Raw genomic sequence first — 25615 nt, forward strand, 5'->3', positions numbered from 1 at the left:
GATTGCTGCCAAAAGCTGCTGAGCTGTACTGTGTTGAGCTGCATCCACCACTGAATTAAATCCAGATTCCATTCAAATATGTACCATAATATTATGACCACCTCTGTGTTTCTACATTCAGTGTCTATTCTCTGAGTTCACTGACCATTCAGGAGCACTTTGTAGTTTTATAATTACAGACTATAATTGTTTTGTTGCTTCATATACGTTATATTCCCCCTTTCACTTTGTACTTCAATGGTCAGGAACACAACAGAGCAGGTATGATTTCGGTGGTAGATCAATGTGGTTGTATGTTAATGTATTTTGAGCTGGTAGGAATGGATCAGACATCAAAGCTGCTGGAGATTTTAAACACTGGGTCCACTCACTCTCCACTCTGTTAGACACACCTACTTTGTTGGTCCTCATTGTAGACTAAAATCTAAGACAGTTGATCATCTGTAGCAGCCAAGTTTGTGTTGGACATTTTCTAGTCCTACATTAGTGCTCACTAGACGCTGTTGGCGGGATATGTTTGGTTAGTGGACTATTCTAAGTCCAGCAGTGACACTGAGGTGTTCAAAAACTCCAGCAGCACTGCTGTGTCTGATCCACTCATATCAGCACAACACACACTAACACACCACCACCACATCCATATTACTGCAATGCTTAGAATGATCCACCACCAAGATCGTACATGCTCTGTGGTGGTCTTATGGAGTGAAAGAGGGCACATAATAACTCCAATCTGTAATTTTCAAACTACAAGATGCTCCTGTGGACAGTGAAGCTGAGAAAATTGACAGTGAGTGTAGAAATAAGGAGGTGGTCATAGTTTTATGGTTGTTCAGTGTATATACTCCTAAAATAAGATTAACAGGCTCCACACGTCTTGATTTTCATTACCGTACCAGCTGTCCACTGTAATTGGTTCAAAATCTATTCAGAGACCAACATTGTGACTCCTAACTCCTAACTACCTGGGTTAGACCTTGTGTGATGCATTTCCACCAGATTTAGAGATGTCATCCAGTTGGCTGGCAGCTAATCGGACTGTTTTGATGTGATCTCCCCTCACAGGAAAGCACTGCTTAGCCTGCGTTCAGAGAACGAGGAGCTCAGAATCTTAGTGAGTGAAAGAAAGACAAAAGAAAGTGGGTACAAAGCCTCAGAGGAGGAGATAAAAGAGGTTCAGAATCCTGCTGAAGATTCCCTTCAAGCTCATCTGAAAACCCTCAAAAGTGAGAAGAGATGCTTCAGGCCACATTCATTGGACCTGCAATCACTGCTTTCACAACCTACACAGGTAGGGGGCGCTCACACGACAGCACTAAACTGTCCACATGCGGTCAGTACCAGTATGTACTTTATATCTCAACATATAAATACATTAAAATAGTATTCTACATTTTAGGAGAGGAGAAGAGAATAATATATTTTTTCTAAATAGTGTTAGAACATATTTGCTCATTGAAATATGGTGCAAAATAGACCCAAGTTAAGAAATTTTTTTTGTTTAATACAATAGCTTTCAAACATCTTAAGGAGCAGGAGATTTGACTGTGAATCAACAGTTTCTTTTACAGACAACAACATTTTTATTGAACTGAAAACAGAAATCTATGTTATATTACTTGTATAAAGAAGTTTTTATTCCATTTCATTGATTAAAACTAAGGTCGTAAAACCATGTCTATTTAAGTTACTGAGGGACTAGATTAACATAAATGTTCTTTCTTGTGTTGTTTCAAACAGGGAATTTTACAGACAGAAAAACACATACATATATAATGATAGTATGAGCCTGACATTGAATGTGTGTACAGGTAAAGCAGCAGGTGGAGGGAGTGTGTGGAGAAGCCTTTCTGAGCCATGTGGAAGCTGGACTGAAGGAGTGCACAGTGCGTCTGAGGTCAGATCTGGAGCTGGTGCAGCAGGAGAGTCGTGAGCTGCAGGAGAGACTGATGGTGTCTGAGGCTACTGTACATGCCCAGGCTGAGCAGCTTAAAGACTACAGAGAACTGCTCAGTAAGGCCACATGTCTCAGTAAATTAATGTGGTACATTATGTGGAACATCTTTATGTGATTCACAGCAGCAGGTGCTCCCAAATGTTTAACGACCATGTACTGGATGACACCTTGCATTTTTATGGACCATTCTGTTGCTGCAAGAAATCCTCAGCCAAAAAGGAAGGGTTATGAATTTGGACGAATTAAATTGTTATTGCTGCTCTTCTGCTCATTTTTATTGATGGAGAAGCAAGCAACAAGCACAGCCACATCTCCAATGGCCTCAGGTTATGAGAAGAGGAAGCAGAATCAAACATTCACTGCTTATGCTCAGCTTTAGATATTAAGCACATTTAAAGTTAGAGCAGCTACGTAAAAATTCTGGGTGAGCAAAGAGTGCTCCCTGAGTAGTTCTGTCACATATTAAACTAAAAGTAACACCAAAAACAACCTGAATGGTTTGCTTGTAGACAGAAAAAGCAACAGTGTCATCGGGGCAATTGTGGTATGTTCAGGGTTCTGTCTTCACTTTAATCCAGTGACATAATGCATTAGACTCGTATAAATAATTACTGCAATTCAAACACTGCCGTAATTAAATGTGATTAACTCTTATGAAAAATACAAACGACCCATGGCCCAGGCACATTACCTCTGAAATGAAATCACTACATATGCGGTGTAGCGTATATTATGAAGCTTATTTTTAATTATGTGTTTTTCTCATGTCAGCAGAGACGTCAGTGCAGCAAGACAGTAAGCAGGTGCAAGTGGACCTGCAGGACCTGGGGTATGAGACGTGTGGCCGCAGTGAGAATGAGGCAGAGAGGGATGACACCAGCAGCCCAGGTCAGATTACTATATTATTTATGAAATTTTCTTCAGCTGTGAAGGTGTTTTAAAAAGTTAAAGAAAACTGTTAGCTTTCGTGTGTTGTTGTACTATAATTAATTTTGAAAAAAAAATGTATTTAAGGAAAAAATATAAAGGGGTGCAAATATTTTACACATTATATTTTTTGTTTTATATATAATGTTTTTAAGTGTTTTAATATATATTGTGAATTAATATTTGCTGTTATTTATTTTTCACTTCTGTTTTTTTTCTCCAAGCTCATAAACCTGTAAACATTTTGCTTATGAATCTTTTAAAAACAATTTTTCTTCCATTTGCAGAGTTTGATGATTTGGAGCTATGTACCTCTCTTTCCTGTCGTGACGGAGTCTCTCAGTGGTGGTCCGGTGCAGCTCCAGTGGGCCGAGTGGAGGGTGATGTGGTGTTTCTTCAGCAGCTGGTGGAGGATCTCAGAGGTCAGTTGTCTCGCTCTCAGGCGCTGGTGCGAAGTCTACAAACCCGAGCCCAGAGCACCACACCCTCCTCAACACCACGCAAAGTTAACTGGGGATTAGAGAGTGGGGCTGAGGAGGACGAGGGCTGGCAATCATCAGATGGCTGCGGGTCACTGCCCCGTCGACCACGACCTGACACTGAGCTGCAGGAGCTGGTGGCCCGGGTGTCTTCTCTGGAGGAACAGCTGAGGAAGGGCAAAGGTTGCACAGAGGAAACCAAGAACAGCACCTGGCCTGGGTGAGGGGCATGTGTTTGTTTATTTAACATAAAATTAAAATAATGTAAAATATATAGTTTATAGAACATAAAGTGAGGCCAGTGCAAAAGGTTCTTTTTTATATTTATATTTATATCCATATTTGCTATGAGCTAGCTTTCAGTTTACTTAGTAATTTATCGCATGCTGGTTTGATAGAACTTCTTCCACCCAAATTAACAATGGGAATTGTGCAGGTTGTACATAAATTGTAATACTACTTGATGTTATACATATCTGTTTTAGAATAATCTACAGGATTTGACGTCTTTTTCTACAATCTTCAATTTCTTAATGTATTTTCTATGTTCCTTGCTTAGCTGAGACACTAGATGAAGAAGTGAATTGGTTTTATATTATTGAAAAAATTAGATCAAATTTTGACAGTAATAATTAAATGTTTTGTGTTATGAAATTTCAAGTAGAATATTATGGGCACTAATATCTACTCTTTCTGTATTACAGTAAATTTGATGCGCTTATCCAGGCACAGGCTCGAGAGCTCTCTCACTTGCGGCAGCGAATGCGAGAGGGTCGAGGGGTTTGTCACATCCTGACTCAGCACTTAGGGGACACCACTAAAGCTTTTGAGGAGCTGCTACGAGCCAATGACATTGACTACTACATGGGCCAAAGCTTCAGAGAACAACTCTCCCAGAACTCCTCACTGGCCCAGAGAGTGGCAGCCAAGATCAGCAGCCGTAAGTGCGCGCACACACACACACACACACACACACAAACACAAAATGCTGTATAGAAGTTAAAGTGGGCTGAAACGAACTGGAATGTTCCAACACCTTCAATAAATAATTACATCGGACAGTTTCAGGACATAGTTTTGAGAAAACAAGCTCATTTTCATGTACTGCGGAACAGTATTTTTTGGGTTGTCCTGTTTCTCTTCATGTATATTCTCAAAAAAACTGTCCCCATGTCCGCCGTCTGTGTGTCTCCTGTGTGTCTGTTAGTCACTCCCAGCCACTTCAGCCCCTACTCATAGCAATACATTTATAACCTGTATATTGACAGTATTGATATATCTTCATATATATACATCATACACCCAGTGGATGTCTTCTTCTCTCCATTAATTACAGTCATATACATAGATTCTGTTTTCAGCACTTTGATCATATTTATTATCACAGGGGATCATGCAGAACTCCCAGAAGACAAGACAGGTCATGAATTACTTGCAATCCGGTAAGTCTATTGGCTACAGGTATCACCCCTGCGCCCCCATTCCCACACACATACCTACACATACAAACACATTTTTATCTCCCATTTACTGTTTTAAAAATTGCTTGGTTTCCTCAATATTACTCCACTGAGAGGAACAAACACATTCTTTATCCTACATAAAACTTAGATGATATTTCTATCTTGGTTAAAACATGTAAAGTAAACGTATTTAAAACTGGATTTGAAATCTGCAATCTCAGTGGTGAATCACATACTGTCACTGCAACACACCGCCAAAGTATTGGGGTCCTGGATTCGATCCTTATCTTAGACCACTGTCTGTGAGGAATTCTCCCAGTGTCAGCATGGGCTACATCTCCGTGCCCCAGTTTCCTCCCAAAATCCATCTAACACATATTATTTTGTTTTGCCTTTGGCTCACTTGCACCTTGACCCTCCAAGACAAGAAATTTGAGCAACCCATTATTTTTATTATTATCCTGCTTGTAACCTATTCCTAGTTATACATGTCTAATGATGTTGAACTGTAGACATTTTGTATATACTTTATTTTCAAATTTTCAAAATAAAACACATACTACACCCTAGGAAATGTAAAAAAAACAGACAAGCATTTGCCAAAAAAAAACAATACTCAGCAGAAAAAAAAACAGTCAAAACAAAAGGCTGTTGAATATTAAAGCGTTATACAGAAATTAAGAAGTAATACACCAAAATGAGAAACAATATAAAACCGGAACTGGTATCAAACTAGGTCCTTTTCATATTGTTCAGAACAGGTCCCCATACGGGCCAGAATCGTTTCAATGATTTGGATTTGTTGCAATGTAACAGGTGTAATGTTTATCAGTTCAATTTCCTGATTGATTGAGACTAAATACAAATATAGGAAACTGGGTTTAAAACTTTTTTTTTTTTTCATTTGGTATATTTAGAAAAGAATGGGGTTTCCTTCATTATTACATTTTTCATTTTTTTTATTTCTGTTCCTCAGAACCAAAATTTCAGAAAAATATTCCATTATTCCATTGTTCCATTTTCCATTTAACTGCGTCTTGTAATGATTGTAATAGTGCTGTACCATCAGAGCGTTAACCACAGACTGCCCACCAAATAGCAAATAATGTTTGTACTCAAGGGCCGACAATTAACCCAGACACAGAGAGCAGCAGTGTCAGCATTTAAACAGTACACATAAATAGAGTACACACATTCCATTCAGGTTATGAGGTTTGCTCTCGTTTAAGATGCGCACAGAGAAGCCTAGTGTAGATGCTATGACTGTTTACGTGACTTGTAGATGGTTTGACTGCAGTGGTCGAGTAAATGCTGACACTGCTGCTCTGTGTGTCACTGTATAAAATCGGCCCTTAAAAAAAAAGCCGGTGGTGTGGTTTACATTCAGAAAGCATGTCTCCCCCACTGTGATGGTACAGTCCTATCACTTTCATTACAAGATGCAGTAAAGGGGGAAATGAGAAAATGGAATAAATAGTCATTTTTATAATTTTTCTGAAATTCTCATTTTGAAAGCAGAAATTAAAAATTACAAAATTGAAAATGAAGTTTTAATCCCAATTTTCTATATTTGTATTTATGATCAAACAATCAGGAAATTGAAAAACGTTACACGGACAGTAACCGATCCTTTTGTATAATAAACATCATCTTGTTGGACCACCTCTTAAAGCATGGGGCATGTGGAGCTTTCCATGACAAACGTATATTTTTTTTGACTGCGACCATACCGGACAGGAGGTCTTGTTGCTATGCAGAAGACAAGAAGACCAACTGAAGTAGCAAACCTAATAATGGATAGCACAGGACAGGACCAAATTAAATGAGATAAAGAACTTCAGAGGTTTGACATCTGTCACACAGTTGGGATACAGAGGTGTACATTTTATTCAATTTAGTTTTAGATAAATAAAACCCATATAGCACCTTGGCTGGACAGTAGACTTATAACTAAAATGTATGTGGACCTGTACTGCTACGTTTCATTACATTTGAGTCACTGTGTTGCCTTGGTGGTGAATTAGCTGTTTCTATTTACAGTGACAGGGTGCATGGTGTCTTCAGCTCTGCATTTTTCATGTTTACGTAATGGCTGGTTATGACAGAGCACTGAGGTTCAAAATATCACAGAGCCTAAGAGGCATTGTCTTTGACTTGCATGGGTATTCAGGAAGAGAGGATTACATATCATACATATTGTGCGGAGGATTACATATCAGATCAATAAGAGTGATGGTCATGCTGTGGGACAGTCTGGTCAATTGTAGATTTCATAGAAATGGACTATAGAGTAAAGGTGAAACATTTTTCAGTAATTAGCCGCTGCACTTGTAACTTAGTGTTGATGATACTAAGTTAAATTGAATATCCATTGAATATTTTGGAATTTCAGTTTCATTTTAACATTCATTTAAATTGTATTTGTTTATATTGTTTTAATAAACAAAGTGCATTAAATAAATACATAAATAAATAAATAAATAAAACTAACAAAAAAACCCAGACCAATCTGATTGCATTTTGTAAAAATAAATTCATTTAGAATGTGATGCCTGTAAGATGCAAACCACTGTTGAATGTTCATGAACTTTAAGCCCTCAGACAGCACAGTATGAGAAATCATCATGCACCTGCTGAGCAGCTGAAATCTTGAATCAATCAGGAATTGCTAAATGTTCCACTTGCAAAACTGCAACTCTTAATATCCTCAGTTCCCACACAACAAGACTAGGGTGGCCTAGTTTAGCTGGACCACCATTAGCCATATAGCCATGGTCTTTCAAAGGTGTTTCTGGCATTTCAATCCTGGAAAGCCCTAAATACATACCGTTGTAAGGTCTGGAGAAGCTTTGGTGCTTCATACGTCTTTTTTTACATGTGTTTTTTTTATTATGTTATTGTGTTGTACAGAAAATATGGAGGGCAGGACTAATAAATGCAGAAATGAAAAAAGGACCACAAGTTTGTTCATAATATACAACACCGGCATCAGTGTTTTTCATTTTCATTTTATTTAAAAATAAATACTAGATGATCTACCACTAAGAACATTTTGTTGATTTTAAATGTAACAGGTTAAAACACGTGAAGTTTAAAGTGGCTGGGCCCTAACACTATAAAATGCCTCCTCACCACTTCCCTTTATATAATTTCAGGCAAAGTCACACACTCACATGAAATAACACAAATTCAGCAGTCCGCCTCTCTCTATGAGATGTGTGTATAAATGTTGCCGAGTTCCGAGCTGTCATCTTGTGTGGCACCAAACACAGCCCCTGGAACACACACAAGCGGAGCGTGTTCCTGTCTTATTTCCTATTATTGAGCCACGGTTCCTGAAGAAGAACCTATCAGTTTATGTTGGTGGAAACGTGCCAAACGGTTCCAGATTGAATTCTGAAAACTGAAACTGCTTTCTTGTTGGGGGAAAAGCACTGTGAAATATGGCTAAACTAACAACAGACAGTATAGTAGTGCCACATTGTGAAATATCATCATCATCATCATCTTCTTTGCCATTTAATCCATTTCAGGGTCGTGGTCCTTGTGAAATGTGGCTGAACTAACAGCAGAAGGTGAAATAACGTTCCTACTCGTGCATGCGCATTTCAGCATTATGAGTCAGTCAGTAAGTGAGGGAAAATGCCTCTTCTAGGTTGGCCCGGTAGCCGGTCCGGCAATAAACAGTGTATTTAAACAGAACAGTGATGTAACACAGTGGAAAACATACCTCTGTCCCAACTGGCGTTGCATGCATTAGATTCTAAATTTGTTAATATTTCCAAAATACAATCAATTTAATAAGTGAATATATCTGAAGCCTTCTACATTTGTCAGTTATTTTTTTTGTATATTTCTTGCATTTTACAAAACTGTTCAGAATTTTTCTAGGCATTTGTATGTAAGGTTTTAAAATATTAGATCTTATTAAAATACTTGAATTAGATTAGCTGTTGCACTAACTAGTTTTAAACATCTTGCCTCTTTCCTTTAAAAAGAAGGTATGTGTAGTTCTTCAGTCATGTCCTTCGGACTCAAGGGTTTCTGTAATAACTGCCTCATTATTAATCCTTGTTGAACCTGACAGGAGTTTAGAAAGGTGGTTTACTTTGGGAGAATACGGTGCCTGCAGCTAACAATGAGACATAACTGAAAAAAACGCCAATACTTTAAGAAGGACTCAAGATTTGACTTGCACCCTAGAGACTTTCTTGGCCTCGTTATCATGCTCTCTCTCTCTCAGCTCTTTTTTCTTTCCTTAAGTCTCTACTCTTTTTATGTAAGCATGTATGTAGACATTTGCCTTTGCCTATGGGCCTTCATTGAGCAATGCTAGCTAATACTAATTTGAAGTGGGACATCACTGTAATGTCACCACTGGTTCCAGGGCACTACCAGAGCCATGTGTTACAAAATAGGACATTTCATTGGCTAGCTCATCTATATCTGACCACTCCCACCTTCTCCAGTCGCCTTGACAGCAGCCTGTAAACCCCTGGGGCAGATGACCCTTATTTTCCCCCATCATGCTTCTGTGTGCAGCATTAGGTGGGTGAAAGCACAGTGTTGTGCAAGCAGTGAGCTGTGAAGATGCAGTGGTTATGTGCATGTTCATTCAGAACATGGCAGCCTGCATCTCTCAGTGTGTGTTTACGTGGAACAGAGAGATGTCGAGGGATGAGGAAAGTGTTCACCTGATAATGCAAATGGAAGGCATTTATGTTGCAAACACACACAATCTGTGCTTTCTGTCACTGCAGCTGATCTTGTGCTGGTGGATGTGGGGTTAGTCCAGCATTACTGGAACTGACCTAGAAAGGAGATAGGGATTCCGCTAGTAGATTTCTGACATCAGCATAGGGCTGTCCTCTGATTTCGAACAAATTTTTATCCACGAAATGTGGTGTGTGTGTGTGTGCTGTGCAAATTTAAAGACCACAAATTTCTTTAGTGTATTTCTAGTCAAAACTGTCATGAAATATGCTTATGCTCATCAAGCATCATAAGATAAAACTGCAGAAATTAGACCTTATATTTAAATCTTACATTAATTTGAAGATTCTGTGTAAGCTTTGCTAAAATATGTTTCAATGAAATTTTATTGGAATAAATAAAAAATAAACACTCACTGACAAATACACAATGATGTAAGTAAAATCTTTAAAGCAACCAAAAACCAAAGTTTTTTGACAGATTTTAATTTGTCAAAAAGTACAGCACCTGATTTTTCTTTCAAGCGGGGTGACCATACTAAGCGTTACCTCTCTGTGGACTCTGGCTGAAATCATTAACCTCCTACATATTTCAGCAACTCATTGGAGCTCATGCTGTGTGTGCGTGTGTGAGAGAGAGAGCATGCATACACTGTATATGTGTGTGTGTGTGTGTGTGCGTGTGTGTGCGTGTGCGTGTGCGTGTGCGTGTGCGTGTGTGTGTGTGTGTGTGTGTGTGTGTGTGTGTGTGTGTGTGTGTGTGTGAGCCCTACTGCCTGGGGCGATCCTACGTCATCATCTGGGGCTGGAATTGTTGGGCATTCTGGTGGCTGGATGCCTCATTGCTCTGAGAAGCTGGCCTGATGTGGACAGGAGGATGAGGGAGATTTCTACAGCTTCAAATAGCCCTACAATAATTAAGCAACATCATTTTCCAGAAGTTTGCGGCATGACTACAAATTGAGAAGCATTGCCTGAGAGAGACCTGAATTTTCTCAGCAGGATTCTGAGTCCCATTCGTGCTGGAGAGTTTCAGCATTGACACAAACCTATTGGAGACATCTAATGTCAGAACAAATCTAACCATCCTGTGAGTACTGTTAATTTGCAGCAGAGAGCCATTTTTTTTCTGAAGCTCTTCATGCCACCTAAGCTGTGGAGATAAGCTAAGGATGAAGATTCTGAAGATTCTGCTATTCTAATCTCTCTGAAAACCCACTTTAGTCTTAGATGATGGTCTCAGACAGGGTGAGAGTAAGGTCAAGCTTTACAATGTGGGTAATTATCAAAGCTGAATGAGAGGGACATTGAGAAAGAGACACACAAAGAGAGGAAAAAGACCAAAGGAGGAGAGAACGACAAGAGATAGAGGGACATTGTGAGCTTTATTGCACAGATGGCCAACCAGATGCAAAGCTGGACTTAACCGTGTTTTGGTGCCAGTACACTCATTTAGTGTAATTGACTGGAAAAGGGGAGGAGCGAGGGATTTGAAACATTTTTGCTGTCCTTTGAGCCAGGGTTTTTATTTGTGCTTTTGTGTCCCCCTCCCCTCATATGGACATTTTGCCCCTGAGTGGTCACATGGCTGATGCTGCTGCAGTTATGCCAGGACTTAGGATGGGGTGTTGACTTAGGCACTAATCAGGTTAGGTTATTAAACCTTGTGAGTGAAATAGGTCAGAGGCAGCTAAAGCGAGAGAGAGAGAGAGAGAGAGAGAGAGAGAGAGAGAGAGAGAGAGAGGAACGGGGGGCAGTTAGAAGTGACAAGGCAATGAGGAAAGCAGAGAACGGATGAGAACCGAACATCAGGATTAATCTGTATGTTTAAGTTTTTTAGTTTTCGTATGTTTTGTTTTTGAAGAACGCATATCCATATATCTGGGATTACATTTGCAACCATTACGTGGATCAGCAAGGAATCTTTATTCTGTGAAAAGGATTCTTCTCCTGCTGCTTTAACGGCATGTTTCCTCAAAAGCGTTCATTTATCAAGGGCTTGATATAAGCTTCTTGAGGCCTGTTTAGCACGTTGTATACATGCTAAAGTATCGACATGTTTTATGTTTGACCATTCAGCCAATCGGACAGCATGCCTGTTTCCATGCAGAGAACAAACCAGCCCTGAGGCAAGGACTCTACACAAGCTTGCACATGGCAACACACACACACACTCTGCCATGAGGCATTTGTTGTGTTTGAGAGCTGATGGGAAAGGACGTTGTGTTTTGGGAAGTGGCGCTCGTTAGCTTTTTCCTTCTTAGGAAGTTTCCGGAAACAGTCTCTGAGGGGAAGGTCAGGAGTTAACTTGTGACATTCAACATCATTGTGACACTTCCTTACTGGCACATTGAACGCAGTAGTTCTTAGTAAGAAGATGAGCAGAGTGACCAACCTTACTGGTATGCTTGTGGTTGTTTTGTTTAAGATTGGTCACTTTTTAAGTTCATACTCTTCTTACAGAACTTGACACCCCATCCTACCTAATCTGGACATCTGAAATGGGTTTTGTCTCTCAGTTCTCTTCATATTTTAAGCCGTGGTGAATTTCTAGCTCGAAGACAACTAGAGTGATCAACTGATTCCAATGTGGAACTTGACAGATTTTGGGCAGGATTGGATTTATTGTGTTTTTTTGATCAATTCTGGAACTGATCACAAGACAATCTAGTTGAATTTTATTCATGACTAGTGTGACTCATCCCACACTGGGAGCACATGATCAGATCGGCGCCTATGAGATGTTGTCCTGGTCCTGCCTAATCTGAGGATTTGAGCTGCTCTTTGTCTGATTGCTGAAAGGGGATCCTAGTATTATTCCAACGACTCCCAGCACTCTGGAATCAGATGAGTTAAAACTACACATGGACAGCTAAGGATAACACATTTTGTGCTCAAGATTCTGATGAAGGCTTACTGTGGGGAGCCATTTGTAATCTCTGTTTATGACCCGTTTAACTCTAGCATGGATGGAGTACTACAAATATGCTGAAAGAGTAATAACACTAAACTTGTGTTGGGTTTCTACTTTGGAAAGTAATAATCACCCCACAACTCTTGTACTATCGGTTTTTAACTAAAAGACCAGAGACCAGTACAGCTGACCTGCCAGAAAAACGGAGTCCAGCACCACGGCCCCAGACCTGCTGCTGTGTGTGTCCGGCACTGGACAGGAAGATGGGGCAGTAGCCAGAGACCGAGGGCATGCAGGCAGGCAGCAGACAGGTCGAGTAACCATGGCTCCTCTGTGGAGGTGCATGCTGTCGAAAAGCAGCCCACTGTACCGAGACTCACTCTTCTCCTTCTCCCTGTGGGAGTGGCGTGCACAGGAGAGAGAGTTGACACTCCTGAAGAAGCAGACAGACCGAGAGAGGAGAGCACTGCAGCGGCAAATAGAAAAGTAAGAGGGATTTGGGGAGAAAAGGCTGTAGGTTTAGTGGCTTTGGGGTTTTGTAGAGTAGACATGGTACAATTTCACACTGTTTTCTAATTTCTAGTTAATACTGAAATATTAGGTGCAAATGTCACCAATGTTTTTCCAACAACTAGACATTTATACACCTTCAGTTAGAGGCAGTTTATTTTAAATGGCTGGCTAAATGACATGCTTACCTAAACTGCACTAAAAAATCCCAATAAATTACAGGGAGGAGTATATAGCTTCATCACAACTTGCACACAAGCGTTTTAGTGTTTTTTATATGGCTGGAATATTTCATAATGAACAGACAAATATTGCTCCAAATTACGTGGGATAAAATCTTTTTTACCTTAACTTCAAAGGCAAGTTATATATTTTCCCCTTGTTTTTTCCTTTAAAGTTACTGTTTTGAGGATTTGAGTTGATTGCAATGTGTGGTGTGTGTAGTGTGTAGACATTCTAGTTTTACACTAGTTTCTTTCTGCTCCTGAAGCTGCAAATGTCAATTATGTTCATGTAAGGCTGCATTTGACTGTTGACATGACATTTTGTCATAAGTCAGGTAATGTTAGTTCTAGTCCACATTAACTTACCAGATATCAGTATTAATATTGGATATTAGACTGATACCATCTTCCATCTTGTAGCGTGTTACCCTTGAACCATAAATGTATTTTATTTATGGTTATTAATGTAAGACTTACTTATCAATATAGACCACTGTGAATATAATGTGTAGGTTCTGTTGTACCAAGCCCAAAGAAATTTAGTGTGTGCACTTCAGGTCTAAATATATTAATAGAAAGTTTATTTGGGTGAAGGGTAAGTCAAAGGGATTTTAAAGCAGCACTGTGTTTCGTGAGTAACAGTTTTAAACAACACATTTAAAAGTTTTAATATAACAGCAATGTTTTATATAATTCCGTTTAATGTAGGTTTTGCTTCTTTGAAGTATATACTTTGTGTCACAGATGTACAGTTAGGCACACACATCCAAGCAGAATAATGTTGATGTGGCTGTATGCCATCAAATCCTTACAGCAACTTTCAAAATCTAGTGCAAATCCTTTCTAGAAAAGGAGACTGTGTTCCTACAACAAATGGGACAAACCAGCTATTAGCCTTTTTCATTCTCTCAAATCTCTAACTCTGTGTTTACCTACTTGTCATTCACATACATTAACCCACCCTCTACAAAGCACATCCTGTTTCTTTTTATGCTGTAGACACAGCAAGGATGTGAAAGAGATAAACAGCAAGATAAAATATGTTCTGGAGGAATGTGTGTGGAAATGAATGTATTTGGGAGGGACACAACGCAGTGTTGCACGTTTGGGAGCATGTTTTGGCGTCAGTTTGCCGTCAGTTCAGACAGTGCCAAACCCTTTAATCAAAGAACAATCAGTCTGAATTAATCCCACCCAAGAGTCCAAAATTAGCCTGATCCGTTGCACAGCAAGGGAAAAGAGAGATGTGCCAAAGTTTAGTGCTACAACCACAACCCATTTTTCAGTGTTACTAAAAATCAGCTTTAAAAATCTTTTAACTCTAATTTTGTAGCTAAGAACCTTTGTTAGTTATGATCTGAATGATCTGAAGCATTTTTATCTGAATTAAATTATGACGCAGTACAGCACTGGTATAGTTCTACTTAGTTTTTCCTGCGTTGGTTTCTGTTATCGATGGTTTTTTTGCTTTTCTTTTTTTTTTTTTGGAGCTTCTTAAACTTTAGATATATCAGTAGGAAACCTTCAGACCTTTGAAGCCTTTAGATAAGGTCTAATTACTTCTGTAATTTAATTTTATTCAATACGTTATAATTCAACACTGTATTGTAATATTTTTATTCCATTTTTGGAAACAAATAATTAAGGTCTTTAAAATCACAGCTGAAAATCCAATCAGGATTTATTTTCTTTTGTTTATCTAAGTAGATAAAGTCAAGTGAGCTCCCTGCTGGTTAATTTATCTGGACTAATGGAGTGATTATATATCACTCTAGGTCTTGTGGAATTTTGCGATACATAACACTGATCTGTATATCTGTAACCGCTTATCCAATTCAGGGTCGCGGTGGGTCCAGAGCCTACTTGGAATCATTGGGCGCAAGGCGGGAATACACCCTGGAGGGGGCGCCAGTCCTTCACAGGGCAACACAGACACACACACACGGACACTTTTGAGTTGCCGGAGGAAACCCACACGGACACGGGGAGAACACACCAACTCCTCACAGACAGTCACCCGGAGCGGGAATCGAACACCCAACCTCCAGGTCCCTGGAGCTGTGTGACTGCGACACTACCTGCTGCACCATCGTGCCGCCCCACAAAAGGCAATTTGATAAGTTTAAAGGAAATGGTTATAGCAGTTCCATATCAGGGCTCTTTACTGAAAGAGTTGGTAACACTTTAAATTACAGCCTGCTAATTACTGGGTACGTACAGAGTAAGCAACTATTAAGTAAGTAAGATAAAATAAGTACTGAGTAAGTAAAGGGTATGATACTAGAAATATGTGGTTATTACTGGGTATTTTACAAACATTTAAAAATACGACATGCTGTAATTACAGAGTAAATACCTGTAAGTAAGTAAGATGTAAGAAAATGTAAGTACATATAATCTATAATTATGCTTGTACTTCTAAGCATTATTATAGATTATATAATTGTCATAATTGCAAAATTATGACAGTTTATGCAAGTGACTATTACTGCCATTTTTTATGAATAAGGAATGCAGCTAATATTTTGAATTGACTGTAGTTCTGAATGTAATTATAGATCCTTTAAAATTATTTACAGTGCACCTACAGAGAAAGACATGGTCTGCTACTTTCATTACAGGCACTAGCAGAGTTTCATTGTGCTTTGTACTAATTAGGTTCAGGACATGTGATTTACCACAATTAAGATCATCACAAACATCTGGGATATTTTACATTGTTTAGCCTATATGTATTGGGGCATTATATGTAGATAGATGATGTGTGTGATAGTTTCTTCTCTGCTCACATGGGTACGGCTTGGAATATGCATTGGTGTTGTCTTCTACACTTTCCTGCTTCCTCAGTTCAGGAGAATTACCTTTGGGTAATCGTCTTCACACAAGAGGTCTTCTGCATATATCATTCCTTTTATATATTTAACATTCTTTGAACAACCCAGAAAATAAAATAAATATGCACTCTCTAGACTTACCCTTAAGTGTTATGTTAATACAGCTTAGTACCTAGTACTTTTTATGTACAAGTGTTTTTCTTTACTTTCTATGAGAAACTTGTCTCCTGTCCCTCACCAAGTGGCCATTTACCCCTCACCAATCAGTAAAAAACCTTAGTTATGGTGTGCTTTATTCAGATGTACTGAGTTTATTTCTGATGTTTACACTTGTTACTCACAGAGTAGTGTTCCTTTAAATGACTGATGTGTTAAAAGGTGAGAGCTGCACTCTGATTGGCTGTAGAGCAAGGCAACCTCCCCACACCCCTTTGAGTCTCTCTCGCGGTGTCTGGGTCTGTTAGGCGCTGAAAACATATGCGCTCTGCTGCGTGTTTGTCCCTCCTCCTTGGGTGCACATTGCCATAACTCTGCCCCTGATTGGTCTACAGACTTGATTGACATGTCGCTGGAAAGCTGAGCGCCTAAGCTATGTGACAGTAGGTGACATGGGTCCACGGGGGTTATTTTTTTATTATATTTTGAAAATGTGTCCTATTTTTTGGCCAGTATTCTTGACACAAGCATGAGGATTACTTTTGACGGTAGGATTTGTTCTCATTTTGAAGAGGACTATCTAAGGTAAGCACTGCTGTGCTAACTTTGTGTGTGAGCCACTTGTGGGCTCTTCAGGCTTCGAGAAACAATGATTTTGTCATCAATGAGGAAGAAACCTGAAGTGTGGAATATCTTATTTTTCCTTTAATAAAAAATGGCAAAAAAAATCGGCCAGCCGATATATCGGTCAATCACTAGCCCAGAGCGTTACTGCCTCATTACATTGACTGCTATTCTTTTTTTGCATCACAGGTTAAGTAAAGAGCTCCAGCAGAAGGACAAGCTCATAGAGTCACTGCGCTCCAAACTAGACCAACAGAAACCCCGCTCTGACACACCTGCCAGCAGCCATGCTCTCTCAGATGCCACTGACCAATCAGAGCGCACATCCTTCATTTCAGATGAGCAGGGATCCACCAATGAGGACTTGGAGTTGTGTTCAGAACTGGATGCTGTCAGTGACTTCGGACAAGTGGAGGCAACTGAAAGGAGCAATGCCGGTAGGTCATTCTCACAAAAAGCCACCAACCACCAAACATACATTGCATTGTAGTCTCTAAATTAACAAGTTTATAGTCCATAGAGAGTGTTGTCCACAATTGGGCCACTATATGTAAAATGTTCTATATAAAACTTTCATACATCCAAGCCACAAGTTGTCAGTATCATGGATGTTTCATAATGTCAAGAACGCACAATACACATGTTGGTACTTATTTTATTCTTTGCTTTTCTACCTTTCTGAGTTTCATATTTACACCTCATCTCCCTTTCTTTATCATTCATAGATTCCCAGTGTAATAAAAGCCCCGCTCCTTCACATCCATCCTTTCCTCCATCGCTCACTTCTTCCCATGGTCAACACTCGTCCAGCAGCTGCCACAGTATGCACTGCACCTCTCACCAGCCAGTGCAGACAGGTACGACCAGAAAGAGGGTCCTATCGTATTATCTTTAATATTTCTTAAATAAATGAAAATGCTTTGTGGAAAATCATATTGGAAAGACAATGCAATGCAAATGAGTAGTGCACTTCTTAATTTGATCAGTGCTGTGGAAAATCCAGGAGTCTGTACACTGCTGTGGTATCTGTCATCTGTTACGTAAATATTGTAACTGTCATAACAAAACCTCATATCTCTAAAATGGAGAAGAAAAAACACTTTTAACACAGAATGGAAATGAATGGAAATATTTGCATAAATAATTGAATCTGGATTTTTTTTGTCTAACCATTATGTTTACTTTTGAGGTATGAGCCGATGATATTTTTTAATTTTGGAAAAATATGAAAAAAAAGGTGACACAAGGTTTAGTTCTTATACATTTACTACCCCCTTTATTAGAGTCTACACTGCATCGCCTCACAAAAATTACCTTCAAATAAAGTTGGCATAGTGCAGTATATGATGATGATCTATCACTTTCATCAAAAAATCCTCATCCTGTGTCTTATATTTCTTCCTCCATCCCTTTTACTCAGGCCTCTGTGCTGGACCTGTGTCCAGTTCTGGTACCTTTCCCCAGACCCCCCACTGTCCCCCCAGCCTCTCTGCTCAGATGGCCTCCATGCCATTTGATCCTCAAACCCCACACCTAAGACCCCGTTTCCCCAGCACCATGGGCTTCTCCCTGGCTGAGGTTCACCAGGAACTGCAGATGTTGCAGAGGCAGCTTGGTAACACAGAGCATGCAGTTCTGTGTGTGTGTGTGTGTGTGTGTGTATGTGTGTTTGTGTCACACATATAGATGCCAACATGCTTGCTTTATGTGCATTAACATGGAATGTAATTTCAATATGAAGAATTCTAGATATTAATTTAAATTATTGACTATTTTCATTCATTTTAAATTCATTCACAGCTTTGTTTCTTGTCATATATAATTTCTTAGCTTCCTAATTTTTTCACATCAAATCCAAACAAATACAAATGAAAAAGTAAGGTAACTGCTCACCTCCAGGGTTATGAGTAAAGCACAGAGACACAAATCATGGATGACATCAGTGATCTGATGTGTAATACCTTTATTCACATGGGTGAGTTTGTTGTGCTTAAAACAGATGACAGGTCCTTGATGAATACACAATTTACAGTAACGACCAAACAGAGAGGATGACGCATTGGTCATGCATGGACACTGACAAATGTGGTTCTGTCCAGTTTATAATTGCTTAAATTTCCCTAGGCAAGTTATGCTCGCTGGTCATCTGTCACAGTGAATAACAATTGTTGGACTTATGACTGTGTGTTTCTAGTCTATTAACCAAGATCTTATTTTTTAATTTGATTTTGATTTTACTAAGCAAACCTCGAAGACCCAGTATGTTTGTCCCTGTCTTTCTGCTCACAAACCTGAATCACAGTGTTTACATGCAAATATTTGAAGAAATTAGAATTGATTAATTTCCACTGTAGGTAATGACAAATTTGTTCAAAGGCACATTCTAAACAATGTGATGAAATCACCATTTACATGCATATTTACAGTGACATTTAGTGTAAACATTCCATAACAAGAAGCATGAGTCCACTAAGAAGCTGAACCTAAAATAACTCCATTTGTAACTATGGCTTCTTTCCCTAAACCATGCTCTAAATGTTAAACAGAGTCAAGCAGCTCATGACTTTATATTAATTGCTTCTTACAATATACTGTTTGTGTATAGAATATTAAATTACATATGCAGTAGGGAGCCATATGGGATTCATCTCAAGTCTGAGACAAGCAGAAGTCTTCAGTTGCATGCATTTTTAATTTCTCTAAAATGATAGCAGACTTTGGAAAACATACTTCTTACATACTAATTTTAAGTGTTTTAAAGAGTAAACTATTCACTGTGCTGTCAATGGACATACACAAACATACACACAGTTTTGAACTGGAACTATTATTAAATGTTTACATGACTGTTTCTTTTTACAGGTTTTAGTGGTGCTCAGGTCAAACCCGTATCCGGCTATTCACTGGGCACTGGGCTACCCCAGCAGGCCTTTCAGCAGTCTCCACTCACCGGTCTCAATGCCAGCCCAGGTCTCAAATCGGGGGCTGGACTCCTGGAGAGCAGTGCATTGTGGGATATGGCATATGGGTCTCAAACAGTGAGAGAAGGAGCATATGGTGATGTCTCCTCTGGCTCATCAGGATATCAGTCTGGTGCCAGACACACAGGTCTTATATATTCCAAGCATTGTTGTCATGTGATCAATTTGATAAAATCCTGTTTTCCTGTTAAAAAAATTGTTTTAGTTATATTATTAAGTGCGTGTTGTATCTAAAAGTATTACAAGTTTTTATACAGGGTTTTTTAATAAAACTCTCCATATATTACAGAAAATTTTACATTTTGTTTTCATTACTGTAGTTACAGTGAAGTATATACATGGATATTGTTTACAGATGCATTTAAACAATGTGTAATAATGTGTATTTGTGGTGCTATGTCACAGGCGCAGACCTTATGGAGGAGCACTTGAGAGAGATTCGCAACCTCCGGCGACGTTTAGAAGATTCCATCCAGACCAACGATCGTCTGAGGCAGCAGCTGGAAGACAAACTGGCCTCCACAGCACGAGATGGAGGTCAGAAAACGTTTTTATTGTGTCCTTACTGAGTGATTTTAGACTGTTTTTTTGGTGTTCTTAATTCTATGCTACAAGGTAAGGCTATTTCTAAAATATACAATTGTCTTTTTTAAGCCAAAAAATTAACCTTAAGAAATTAAGTAGTTGGAAAACGGCAAGCGAGACTAATTTATTTGTCACTGCATCCGTTATGAGTTAGCACTGCAAAAGCATGTGCATCTATTTGTTGTGTTCTTGGGGATAATAATGTATCATAAAGTATGTGTGAGTATTAATAGTTACATTGTTTTTTTTTAAAAAAACAATGCAAATTGTCATTTTAATGCTATACAACAGTTTCCATAAAATGACAAAAGAGTTTTAATTGAAAATGTTTTCATTTTGAATTACAATTGTATGTTGCACCCAAATGCTTTATAACTCACTTATACACCTAGTAATTACCTTATGCTCCCCACTTATCTCTAAAATCAACCATTATCTTTTAGGAGGAGCCCCTACCAACATCTACATTCAAGGACTTGACTCAGTCGGTCAGCTCACAAATGAGGTTCGAACTCTAAAGGATGACAACCATGCTCTCCAGTGCCAGCTCCAACAGGCTAGAAGAGGTACAGGTCATATAATATTCTTTAAAACAATTTTCAAATATATTTTTACATTTGGCCCAAAGAAATGAACCATGTATGGTGATGTGTGTCTAAAAGAGGTTTGATCATACAGTGAGCAGTAGTTAAATGTGCAGTCAGTCATTTTCTGGCTTATTCAGGGACTACAGAGCACTTGAACCTGTAGAGGCTTCTCTTTTTTGTACAGATGGCATGAAAGAGGTGGAGCAGTTGCGGGAGGTGGTCCTATCAGGTCGCGGCAGACTGAAGCAGGCGGAGCTGGAGGCAGAGAGGTGGGCGGAGCAGTGCAAGCTGCTGCAGACACAGATGCAGGAACAGACGCAGGCAACACTGCAGCTGAAGCAGGAGAAACAGAGCAACCAGGAGAATGCTAACAGGTACCGAATTACTACTCAGCTGTTTTACTCTTTTCTGTACAGGATCATGGTATATCCAGTCACACAATGGCACAGAGGGGGTCGACTGGAGTTGTATAAATCTCCAGCTTTAGGTTGTGGAACAGGGGATTGATGGAGCTCCCTGCAGTCAATCTAGTTGAAAAAGGGTTTTTGACCAGAGTTAGTGATCACACATAAGGTTTTGACTTCACTAATGTGCTTGTGACTTGTACAGGCTCCAGCATGAAGTCAACGTTCTCCAGCAGCAGCTGAGTGAGAGCAGACGACTTGTGCACACATTACAGTGTGAACTGCAGGTCTACCAGAGAATGTGCGACTCTACCAAGAATGTGAACACGGGTAAAACACACATACGCACACAATGTAAATGGCAAAAATAGTCCTGATCAGGCTTGCTGAGTGATCCGTAACATGTCTCTCTGTGTTCTCAGGAACTGGACGGAGTCTGACTCTTGACCTGAAAGAGCCACAGTCTCCCATGCGTCTGCTGGAGCAGCAGCTGAGTGACAGGCTGGATCCTAACATACTCCACTCATCTGTCAGAAAACAACTGTTTCATGGTAAGTATACCTTGCTTGAAACAACTGTAACTGTGACTTTTTCTTGATGCATACAGTAAGCATTTCTTTGTTCAAAAATATATGATGGCTGTGGGTGTTAAGTAGATCTCTGGAACCAAATCAGTATTCTTCTCCACTTCTCTCTACTTTATGCATTTTTATGTTTTGAATTTTGGTTAGTGAATCTTTCTGAATGGACTCCTTAGAGCTTGATAGAAGTAAGCACAGCAAATGAAGGAAGAAAAAAGCTGAACTGACAAATAAGCTGGGCTACTACTGTAATCATATTTTTTATTATAATAATATAGAAATCTTTGAAGCACACAATGTCATGTTAAAATTTCAGAGAAAAAGAAACAGCTTATGAGGTAGTGGAAGAGAAAATATTCAGAGAAAATATATTTAATCTGCAGTTTGTAAGTAGATAGACATACAAGAACATATAGATGAAGGTAAGTAGTTTCAGAAGATTGGATCAACAACATTAAAAGCCCTACCACGCAAAGAGGAAAGGCTGAAACTCAGGACAGTCAAAGGACTTTAGTTTTTTTTTCGAGAAGGGACATAGAAAAAGAGAAGTAAATGTTCAGAGAGAGAGAGCGGGTAATGTCAGCGGGTGCTAGGACTATCTATGACCATGGAATTCTGAATGCACTGGAGAGAGCATGTTTTTGAAGGTAAATCATAGAACAGAGCGTACTGAGTATTTACAGCCAGGGAGCAAGATAATCAGCAGATTCAGCCACATTAGGCTTGCATTCTGAAATAGAATGAGTGCAACAGGCTTTTTTGTGGCATGCATTTAGTATGATGTTATTCAATACATTTCTTTACTTTCTATATGTTGTATATTGCAGAGGTCCTTTATATATTCATTATATTTCTGAAAAGACAATTAATAGGCTTCTTACATGCATAGCTCATATTCTTGTATAACTCTACTGTTCCCCCGGGTTATAAGTTCTGTCTGGTTGTTTTGTAGATCCTTCTCCCTCTCCTCCTGTTCGAGATACAGGACTCTTAAGTCCAGCCTCACCCGTTTCTGCTGAACTGCCAGTCAAGCCTCAATCGTCTCTGCTGAATTTTCAGTCTTCTGCTGGTGGTGAGGCATCCACTCTTAAAGCAAATTAGAGCACAGTTGCATGGAAATAACACCAGAGAAAATCATATAGATGTATTTACAAGAATACTACACCTTTGATCTTATTCTTAAATGCCTTGAATGTATCTGCAATCCTCGATTTAATCAAACCTTGTTTTTGGAATTGTATATACACATGCATTTGGAAAAATCTCAGAAAGATGGAAAAGACAACATCATATATAACCAAAATAATTGCACTCAGACATTATCCAATACGATGCAAGATTTCAAATGCAATATAGGATTGTCGCCTTCATCATGAATCAATACATATGATGCAGGAATGGCACCTTCTGGTTTATAATAACATTATAACAAGCTTAATGAAGCCATTAGTCCTAGATCAGTATTCTTACAGAAACGCTGGATGCTATTTATTGAGGAATGACACTGAGCTGAACTTAGATATCTTTAACAGACTCACCCAAGCCTGGTTCAGGACGTAGAGGAGAGAGTGATGTTCCTGATGGCTCCTTCGCCTGCAGGACGGGGTCTCATGTTGTGGGTCACATAGACAACTTCGGCGCTGTGCAGCAGCAGCTTCTAGAGGGCAAAGTAATCATCCGCAAAATTGAGACTACACTACGGTCCGGCATAGAGATTGCCCTGCAGGAGGTCAGTCTTAGAGCTTATGGTTTTACCACACTCATAGAAGATCTGCTATGGTGTAGTGGGTAACAGCATTGCTTTCCATGTGGCAGACTAGGGTTTGATTCACTAGGGTTTGAAACATAGTCCAAAAACGAATTAGCCTACATCTGTAGCATGAATATAAATTAGAACACACTCTGGATACGATAATTTGCCAAATGCCATAAATGTAAAAGAATCATTGGAGCAATTTTTAAAAATCTTTTCTTCTTTGGTAAAACGAATGATTTCTTTGTTAGTAAAGTAATGCTTTATTGTGATGTTGCTAGAAATAATTGAAACCTAAGAGGGTTCAGTGGGTTGTGTTGGTGTTAGGGTTTTGTTTTTTTTGGTTAAGGATTTGTGTTGCCTCTCTCTGTTCAGGGATATGTGAGTAGCTTGCTGACTAACACTACTGCCTTGAAGCAAATTTTGGAGGAAGCAGCTTCTGCCCTCAAGATGTTCTGGAGGGCAGCTCTTCCCAGTACTGAGACCACCACCCGGCAGCTTCAAAAGGTCAGGACAATGATGATCTATCAAACTAGGCCACACATGCATTCGCACAGTGCATATTTACCAGCGTTTAGTCAAAAATATGAAGAGCTTTATATTTTAGATTAGCACTGATCCTGAAATTTTGGAAACAACTCCAAGTTCTTTATAGAACATTTGGGGCCAATTTAATTAATCCTGAAACTCACATAGTGACCTTAATGAACACATGAAACACCCCAACACAGACCCAGTACTTACACTTTGCCAAAGGCACAAATTAAAAAACTGTTGTATCGTTATGCACAAAACTAGCCTTTTAAATTAGCATATTAATATTAAATATCAGTCCACTGTTTAAATAACATAAGGAAGAGGCAACTTTAGCACAGTGAGTTAAGCATAATTATGCAATGGCATATTTGTTGCACTTATTTTTAGACTGCAAAAAATAATAAATTGTCCAGTTGGTCGTAGGAGTGATATTGGGTTATTCAAATCCCACAAATCCAGTTTTAAATGTGATTTTTGATTTCTGTGTGTGCGTGTAGGAGACATCTCTGAGAGAAGAGGTAATTTCTCTGAGACGTAAACTGTCCGATCAGGAGCAGAATCTAAGGGACACCATGGAGACTCTGAGAAGTTCTAACCGCACCAAGGACAGCATGGAGCAGTTTATTGTCAACCAACGTAAGCCCTGCGAAAATCTCTAAAACATCCTCTGTCATCTCTTTCTTTGAGTTCTTAGTTAGCATTTATATTCAGTGAGGGGAGATACTTGCCTTAGGGGGGTGACTAACAGTAGGTGACTGTGTTCATGAGAGTGTGTGTACTTCTCTGTGTTTTTAGGACATTTTGAATTTGCAGTTAAACCAGAAAAAAACAGGGCTAGCAAAAATTGTTAAGATCAAAATGTTTTTTCTTTTTTGAAGTTACATATTTACTTGTGCAACACTGAATAAGGGAAAACATTGTTTTTGATGCTGAGGTTAAACACCTATTCAGTGTAAATCATACTGAATTCATTTCTGAGGTGAGAACAAGTATGCAGCCCTTACTGAGGAAATGACTTTGCATGTTTAGCAAAATTACAATTATTAAAGATATTGGAAAAAACATGTTATTTTATGTTAAAACGGACAAATATATATAAACTGTGCCGTTTTATTTTTGGAAAACAAAAATTGCTGGAATAAGTGATGTTTTAGTTTATGAACTGTAGGGTATCTGCTCATATATTTTCACTTCAAAAATCAATGGAATAAGCAATTTGACCCGGTCAGTTGACTGTGTGTATGACGCTTAGTCTCCACATTGCACAGAACCAAGCATTTGTGTGTTAAAGAGCATGACTGAATCCCTAGTCCTGAAGTTATTGTTTGTGATGGAGCTCATTTTGTGGTTGGCTGCACATTGAAGCATTTTGCTCTTGTCTGTTTAC

General features: G+C 39.1%; 1 protein-coding gene across 5 annotated transcripts in view; it reads left to right on the forward strand.

Annotated features, from left to right (window-relative positions):
• pde4dip (phosphodiesterase 4D interacting protein) overlaps positions 1-25615 on the forward strand; it is a 97476-nt gene that overhangs the window by 66102 nt on the left and 5759 nt on the right. For 4 of the 5 annotated variants that reach the window (XM_066676468.1, XM_066676464.1, XM_066676466.1 and 1 more), the window contains 18 exons: positions 1066-1291; positions 1812-2013; positions 2729-2845; positions 3172-3583; positions 4068-4303; positions 4751-4805; positions 16990-17237; positions 17526-17657; positions 19663-19908; positions 20187-20318; positions 20810-20932; positions 21138-21327; positions 21563-21687; positions 21780-21908; positions 22891-23010; positions 23471-23667; positions 24067-24198; positions 24726-24864. In XM_066676468.1, coding sequence (XP_066532565.1) covers positions 1066-1291; positions 1812-2013; positions 2729-2845; positions 3172-3583; positions 4068-4303; positions 4751-4805; positions 16990-17237; positions 17526-17657; positions 19663-19908; positions 20187-20318; positions 20810-20932; positions 21138-21327; positions 21563-21687; positions 21780-21908; positions 22891-23010; positions 23471-23667; positions 24067-24198; positions 24726-24864 — 3161 coding nt within the window. The remainder of the gene's footprint in view (positions 1-1065; positions 1292-1811; positions 2014-2728; positions 2846-3171; positions 3584-4067; positions 4304-4750; positions 4806-16989; positions 17238-17525; positions 17658-19662; positions 19909-20186; positions 20319-20809; positions 20933-21137; positions 21328-21562; positions 21688-21779; positions 21909-22890; positions 23011-23470; positions 23668-24066; positions 24199-24725; positions 24865-25615) is intronic. The other variant, XM_066676465.1, reaches the window with a different exon arrangement.

Source organism: Hoplias malabaricus, chromosome 7 (genome assembly GCF_029633855.1).
Source record: "Hoplias malabaricus isolate fHopMal1 chromosome 7, fHopMal1.hap1, whole genome shotgun sequence".
Taxonomy (NCBI): domain Eukaryota; kingdom Metazoa; phylum Chordata; class Actinopteri; order Characiformes; family Erythrinidae; genus Hoplias; species Hoplias malabaricus.